This window comes from Nanorana parkeri, unplaced genomic scaffold, assembly GCF_000935625.1.
Source record: "Nanorana parkeri isolate BGI_ZX_2015 unplaced genomic scaffold, ASM93562v1 scaffold64, whole genome shotgun sequence".
NCBI lineage: Eukaryota > Metazoa > Chordata > Amphibia > Anura > Dicroglossidae > Nanorana > Nanorana parkeri.
This window is the reverse complement of record NW_017306332.1, coordinates 942355-950581: the sequence shown is the minus strand read 5'-3', so window position 1 is coordinate 950581 and position 8227 is coordinate 942355. Positions and strand designations below refer to the sequence as shown.

Below are 8227 nucleotides of genomic sequence, written 5' to 3'. Positions count from 1 at the left end.
GGCCAGCTTCGTCTTTCAGCACGGCTCAGCCGAGCCGATGCATATGCGTTCGGCTCGGCTGAGCCACTAGGCCATGATCGGGAGCTGTACGGGCTATTGTGAATACGGCCAGATCCTTCGGCAGCTTCGTGAATAGACCCCTCACTGTAAAACATTACAGGTTTTTGTACAGGCCAGGGTTTAGGTAGTGAATTCCTAGCATTAGGACTACTGTTACCCCAAAATGTCAGTAAAAGCCATAACTGTCACTACAATATACATACAGGAAACGAAAACTCACTCATGTAGAATTTATTGGTTACAAAACTTCATGTGGCGAAAAACGTTGATGCCAGTGTTTCTACACCAAAAACTTTCTAATTTTCCAAATGTTAAAAACAATGCACTATATATCAGTATAAATAAAGATGTGTACATTTGCATACAGCTGAAGTTCTTTTAATTGTTTTCTGTGACAAGAAATATGAAACAACATAATGAAGTAAAAGAAATAATATAAATTAACTGGTAAGCAGCGTTTTAAGAAATGCTGCACATTTAGGATGCAGGAAAAGAGGCAATAGTTTAGAAATCTCTAATGATCTAGAACAGTGTTTCTCACCCAGGTGCCGCAGCAAAATAAAAAAAAATTCCCCAAAAGTCAGTACCAAAATGTGTTATTACCCAGCCTGTGGATCCTGCACAGTGTCCTTTCCCACCTCTCCCCTGCCCACTTGCAGTAGCAAAATTTTAAATTGTGGCTGCCGACAGCACCTTTGGCAACCGATGATGTCATTGGTTGTTAGGAATCAGTCGTGTGCCTTGTGGGATGCCCACTTGCTCCCTGGCAACCGGTGATATCATTGAATGCTGGTGGGCGGCCTGTACAGCATACTTTATTGCCTCTTCTCTGCAGCACAAGATACTACCCTCCAGCGTTTAATTATATCACTGGTTGCCAAGGAGGAAGCGGGCATCCTGAAAGGCATCCTACTATATTCCTAGCACCGATGACATCACTGGTCGCTAAGGGCACTGTTAGGGGCCATAGTTTAAGACTTAGCCAGCTGCCTAAATCCACCACCTCCTTCAGGGTGCTCACTAGCTCCTTGAGGAACGTCTCCATGCTCACGGCTACACCTAACTGGTGTAGCCGTGGCATAGCACAAGGGAGAAAAACGTTACTAAACACGGAGGCTTCGGCCTATGAACACTGGAGCCTCCTGGGTCTACAGAGCTCGCCGCTGATGTTCCCAAGCACCTGCCCCCCATCCCTATGGCAACAGGCACAAACCTTACATGGCAACCAGAACTCCATTCTGTTGCTAGGGCTTGTTTTAAGGATCTTTTCATGCTCTAGTAGTAGTAGCAGCAATTAAGAATTATGGTTGCTGAGCAACGTAGGGAAGGAGATTTTTGGTTTTGGGAGTTTATTCTGCAAATAAAGCCATGAAAGGTTTTTTTTTTCTTTTTAATGACTGCGGGGGTGAATGAAGATTTTGTTTTCTTCCCTAGACCAGTGTTTCCCAACTGGGGTGCCGGGGTGAACAACATGAGTTCATCGGGGAGCAAGAGGGGATCCCGTTAGGCACCCTACTGATTTATAGCAAACAATTATGTCATCTGTCGGTAAAGATGCTCTCAGCAGTCATAGTTTAAGGCTTAAACTGTGACTGTCAACAGCGTCTTTAGCGACCAATAAGATCATAGGTTGCTAGGAATCAGTCAGGTGCCTTGCAGGATGCCCACTTACTCCCTGGCAACCAATTATATCGCTGAACGCTGGTAGGCGATCTGCACAGCATACTTTGTTGTCTCTCCCCTGGCCCTGCAGCACAAGCTACTACCCTGTGAAAGCTGCCCGACAGGACCGTAGCAACTGATGACATTACAGGTTGCTATGATACTGTCGGGCAGCTTTCACACGGGAAAGTAAAGTTTACATTTTAGAATGGGGTGTCTCGAAATTTTGCATACTTTAAACGTTTGCTGTGACTTAAAAAGGGAGATTCAGGGGTCTATTCCCCAAGCTGCCGAGGGCAGCCGAGTGAATGACCGATCTGAAGTGAAGTGAGCCGAACACTGTTCGGCTATTCACTTCAGGCTGGTACGGCTAATTTCAGCCATACATCAGCTGAAATCAGCCGTACATCGGCTTGCTTAGTGTGACATCGGCTTGCTTAGTGTGGCTGAATTCCTGATGCTGAAATTTCGGGCTCCCTCTAGTGGCCAATATATGTTGCTTAATTTTATTTGTCTATAAAACAATCAAATTCAGGGAGAGAAGAAACAACAATCAAGATCATATGCTATGGACATGATGCATTCATGTGTTCAGCTAGAGGAATTCAAACAATTCACTACATAATAATTAGTTCAATGTAAAAAAAATGTCATGCTAGTTTGTTTATAACATCGTGCTACACAAGGATTTAAGAGAACATTATAAATAGTATATAATACAACACTTAAAAAAAAAATACATTTAGGACTGGAAGGGCAGGTGATATGGTCATATTATGTAATTCCAGTATTAAAGAAACATATATAAAGTAGTTGTACATTTTAATAGTCAAACCTATAGCAGTTTATGCTGTATGATATATGCTGCATGATATACGGGATGTTGAAAAATATCTGTTCAGTGAAGGATTCATTCCATTTCTCCATAGGAATAGAAGATCTTTTAATGCGTGTAAGTTGGTTCTCATCATCGCATCAGGCAGGGTGACGCTTTCATGATGATTGCTACATAATTGGGCTGAATTCAGAATCTTTAACAATAAATTGTGTAAATATTTACTTCAATTATCCAATCATGTGAAAAGCAAATTCCTGTTTACTTTGAATACCCAATCATGATTGGATAATTAAAGTGAATATTAACACAGTTTATTGTTTGAAGATGCTCAGCTCCTATAGTAAATCAGCTTCCATCTCTCTATTTCTAGTGATAAGAAGTAGGCCCAATCTGAAGTACAGCATAGCTCAGACCAGAAGGCTGCCCTTCATGCACACGAAGCGTTAAAGAGAACATGCGAGGAAGTATGGCACCTGCCATGGCCAACCTCTTCTTCTGGAAATAATGGTTACCTGGCAGTCATTCTGATCCAATGGCTTTGGCTCTCTTAGAATCATAGTATGCAGACTAGGAGCTCTGCCTTTAAAGAGGAACTCCAGGATTTTAAAAGGTTAAGGCTACTCCAGCACTGCAAGAGTTAACGGCTGTTTTGGTCTAGGGAGCAGAATAAAGACAATACACTCACCTGATCCTCAGTTCTATGGCAGTCAGCATTCACTCCCTCTCCGTTGCATTAGACTTGATGATGTCAGCGGGGCTTAAACTGCCGTAGCCTGGGTAAAAAAGACTGGATGGACCGGTCTAGCAACCAGGTGGTATCGAGGATCAGCTAAGTGTATTTTCTTTACTTGCGCCCCTTGACCAAAATGAGCAGTCAGCCCTTGCAGCCCGTCTTTAAGTTGACATTTGTGATCTGGGTGCTTGTGCTGGGTTGGTGACTCAGAGGTATTGAAGCCACTGGAATGAAATGGAAGCTAAGCAACTTCATTTTCAGAAGAATGTCAGGAACCCAAGCCTCCACATTTCTCGTAGTAAAGGATTTCCATTGATTTAATAAAACATTCGTATGACAGCAGAAAGGTTTCAAAAGACTACTTAAAATAAAATTAAAGTAAAAATTGTATATCTCAAAACCATTAACCATCATATACTATATACAAAATATCAAAATGATGTATAACTAAGCACATGGCAAGAATGTCCTATACTAATTACTGGGTGCAAAAGTTACTGCTTATTTACCAATTGATCAAGCTTTATCGACGCTTAATAATTTAAGCAGCAACCGGAATAGTTACATATTGACTTAATTTAATGTTAATATGAATTGAGCACTAAGCCTACCAAGGACAAACTACAGGTTCAGTTTAGTAATGATAAATGTAATTGAGCAGTGTACTACTATATGCAATATTTCAGAACATAATCTTAATTTATGAGTTGAATTTGTCCGGATCTCTTAAATACAGTACCAAATATCAGAAGTTTTTGTGCAGATATGGAAACATTTGCATAAGCACTGGTGAATATTAGTTGTTATTTTGTACACAAGTACCTATTATATTAGGTATATTAGTCCATTAAGAGCCACAGTAACAAGCAAAAGTGCACTGCATTACAAGGTATTCCTGGTCAGCATGCACGTAAATGTATGTGTGTTAAAGTGGGCTCACTTTGTTCATTTGGATTTGTTGCTGATATTGTTTCTGCTTCTCCAGAAACTGCTGGTGCTGCTGCTGAATGACAAGCTGGGCCAGAGTGCTGTGAGGCAGCGGAGCCGACTGTGTTCTGTGCAGGGGCCGGTGCCGAGGCAGTTTGTGGGCCACCCTGCCTGTCGGAGAAATTCTCTCTTTTGCTGTAAGTGGAGACTGATGAAGAATTGCAGCACTACCTAAAATGACAACAAAAAAATGTATTTAATAAAAGGAAGCAACATTAAAAAATAAACACTTCACAAGATGCCCACCCATACATTTGGGTGGTAGAAAAACAGCTCCTGGTTGTGTCCCCCAAAAACCAGGTAAAAGCTATATACATACCAAACTGCCATTAAGGTCAAGCCCTCTTGCATATCCCTCACATCCCACAATGCAAAGGTTGCACCTCTGACAAACTATAGAGATGTATTGCCATGTAAATTATATACCAGGGTGCTGGTAATGGCATGCACCCAAATCTGTGAACAGAAGAGAGATGATGTCACATCCCTGTCCCCTCTTCTTCTCCTCCAATCACAGAATGTGTTGAATTCTTTTAAAAAAAGGGAAGAAAGGCAGTTAATGCCACCGAAGCGCTGTATAACTCGGGTTGCATCACTTCCTCTCTTTAGTGCCCAGAAGCTGGGCGTTCTGTACAGGAATGGCACGCTGCAAGGCAAGATTTTTATACTTTACAGCCACCATCTGCACATAGCATCCAGCTTTTTAATGATAATATACATCCCACGCATTGTGTAAGTTATTATTCTGCCCGGAGTGTGACTTTAAAGGAGAACTATGGGGTTAAGGCTTTTCCCCATAGTTCTCCTTAGGGTAACGGGAGGACACAAACTAGCGTCCTCCCGTTACCCTAAGTTCAGTATACTGCGAGCTACAGCTCGCGGTATACTGAGACGCCGGAGCGGACCACGACATCGATGTCGAGATCCGCCCAGCTGCGTGAGTGACAGCTGGCTCTGCCTATCTAGAGGCAGAGCCAGCTGTACCCGCCACCTCCCCCGTCCAATCCGCCAGTCAGCGCTGGCGGATCGGAGCGGGGAGGGGGGAATCCAGCCCCTCCCCTGTCACGGCAAAGAGCCGTGACAGGATCGAGAGGTGATCGAACGCCGGTATATGTTCGCTCACCTCCCGATCTACTGAGCCGACCGGGGCAACAGAGTAAAGAAAAGATACATTTATATTATATTATATTTATTATGTTCTATTTGGAATAGTTCAGTATTTTATAGAAGTGTTTCTTAGCCTTTATTGCAATAATCCCAAGTCCAGCATCTAACAGGTTCAAAAGTTCAGAAGCTGACTAAGCAGTGAAGCAAGGATATGACAGCCCTGAAGCATACACCCTTAAAAACAAGATATCTATGGCAAAGTCCATATTTGTATCCTGACAGATTCCCTCTAAGCTCATCACACATTAACAGACATTAGGAGGTGTCAAAACACATTTACACGCTAGCATGGTGTAAATGGACATCTTTTAATACGACAGGACAATGTGAGAACTAAAGTGTTCTCTGAACAGGTCTGCTATATACATGTGACCCGAACTGTAATCCTAACATAATAGAATGGACACCTTTAATATGAAAGCTGGCAGGAACTTCTTGATGCACAATCACAGTCCTAGTCATTCAAGGCATTTTGTTCAGTCATTTTAGAGCGATAATGATAAAACTAAGAAAGTACATCATTACACACGAGGATTAAAATACTTGAGATAAGAAGTCTATCTTTCAGGAACAGCTTAAGTGTTTCAAAAACAGTTTACTGTACTTGGTAACAAATTGTGAGAACAGAGGAAGACTGCTAAGAGGGGAATCATCGGATGTGGTTTACCAAAATGTAACAAGAGTCTCACAATGTTTGGGATTTCTTCCTTTGGTTTTCCAGGACAAGTTACAGAAGAAGCTGAAGTAAAAGCTTTTTCATTTATTCTATTTATTTTCCATGTTTATATTTTGCCAATATTGGGCAGTGCTTTGCAGAGTGTATAACACCAGGTACATTAGTCCTTGCCCCAAGGGAGAGTACAAAGAACACACCTCAAAAGCAAATTAGCCTCTCATTATGTTTTTGGGTGGAAAACAGAACTGCTGAAGGATGGCCACAAAGCATGAGGAAGGTATACAAACTTCAGACAAGAGTGTTAAAGTGTAAACCCTAACAATACATTAGCTCTCTTCTAGTCTGGTAAATATACAATTGAAAACGTTTTGTTATAGGTGTTCAATAAATGCAAAAAAAAAAGCCTGTGCTGCACTGAAATTTCAAGAAGTCCTATCAGGCCTGCACGGTTCAACTCTATGGAATACAGAACTCACTCTCTCTCTCTCTCTCTCTCTCTCTCTCTCACTATGCTATAGACATGAAGACATGGTGAGGAGACCTATAGTCCAAATCAGGAGCGCAACCAGTGGTGACAATGCTGGTCTTACACAGATACAGTACAGTGAGTCAGTGTTGTCACACCAGGACAGAAAGTGATGGGATCACCAGGTGACAGTGTAATTACAGCCCGAAAACACATTTAAGGACCAATAAGCTGTAATATACTGACATTTCTTGACGGGTTTAGATACAGGTTTACCACTCACCTACCATGCTGCACATGTTTCTGTGATTCATTCTTTTGTGAAGCTAGATAACATTATATAGCTCAGTAATCAGTAGTGGGAAAGTACCCTTTGGAGATCCTGTTTTTAAGCCCATTTCCAGTATTTCGTTTTGGATAGAGAGCTGGACCTCCTGTCTGTCATGTGAGTGTGTGTGTTGCCACAAGGAAGATTTACTCAATTGTGTCCAATAGGAGGCCTTTTGCATTGTGACTCCAGTTGTTAAAGGAAATTTGTTGTGGGATAAACACAAAGGGCTCCATTGATAACCTTATCTTCTAAAATGCTAGCTGCCTGGCTGTCATGCTGACCCACTTGCTTCAATACTTTAAATAAGAGCAAGAACAGAACAAGGGTGCAGACACATTATGCGACTATCTTGAATGGCATACCTATTGCAGGTCAATTATTCAATGACTTAGCAGTACGGAAGTCAAGGGATCAGCATAACTTGTATTTTCAGAAAAAGGCCAGCCATGAGCATGCCCCCTATGACTTTTATGATAGGTTTAAAGGAAATTAAAATAATCCTCTTTTTTTACAAGGTATGTTGTGCTACTATATGGTCTGTAGGTTGCCTTTTGCAGATGGGTACATTAATTACACGAAGGAGCGACATCTTTAAACTTTTTTTAGAATCATTTGGTGAATCTTGAATTACCTGTAGCTAAAATCTTTTGTTGTCGCAACTGTTCTTTCAGCAGTAAGTGCTGCAGTAAGGCCTGGTGGCTGCTGTTGGTCTTGCCCTCCAGGGATGCATGAGCTGAAGAAACAGGCAGGGCCCCACCATATGATCCAGGCAGTGACACCCCCTGCCTGGGTGCCTGAGGCTCGTACTTTTGTTTCTCTTTTAATGAAGATGAGGCCTGTAACACAGAATCGGAAAAAAAAAAGATGTTAATCCTGTTACATGCATGTTATTAAAAAGCTTTGAGCTCCCTACCATCAATGGCTACATGATTTAAGTAATACACATCAAAGCATACAAAGAATCTTCCCTACATATCCGAGCAGCAGAAAGGACACTGTTAGATGACCAATCAATAAGCTATTCATTGCTCTTTCAATGTTTATTAACAAAGAAGAACCAAATTAAACATAAAAAATAAACATACTCAAACATAATAAACTGACAATAACACACCTGTGTGAAAATGAGGGCAATTTAAACTAAAATCAGTTTCTATAAGTTTGCCATGATCCCTAGATTCTTCTAATGAAAGGGATATAGTGGATTATGGGACAGTCACGGCTATGACTATTTTTGGCAGCCTTCGGCTTTACATTCTGAGATGGGCACAGTAAGCATGCATGTTCTCTTCTATACACTGAACATG

The 8227-nt window shown here is 41.5% G+C and overlaps 1 protein-coding gene across 6 annotated transcripts in view; it reads right to left on the bottom strand.

Moving 5' to 3' along the window:
- The window catches only part of HDAC9 (histone deacetylase 9), a 145642-nt gene that overhangs the window by 14251 nt on the left and 123164 nt on the right, over positions 1–8227 (bottom strand). For all 6 annotated transcript variants that reach the window (XM_018576318.1, XM_018576319.1, XM_018576324.1 and 3 more), the window contains 2 exons: positions 7552–7756; positions 4234–4451 (listed from right to left, as the gene is read on the bottom strand). In XM_018576318.1, the coding sequence (XP_018431820.1) occupies positions 4234–4451; positions 7552–7756 (423 nt within the window). The remainder of the gene's footprint in view (positions 1–4233; positions 4452–7551; positions 7757–8227) is intronic.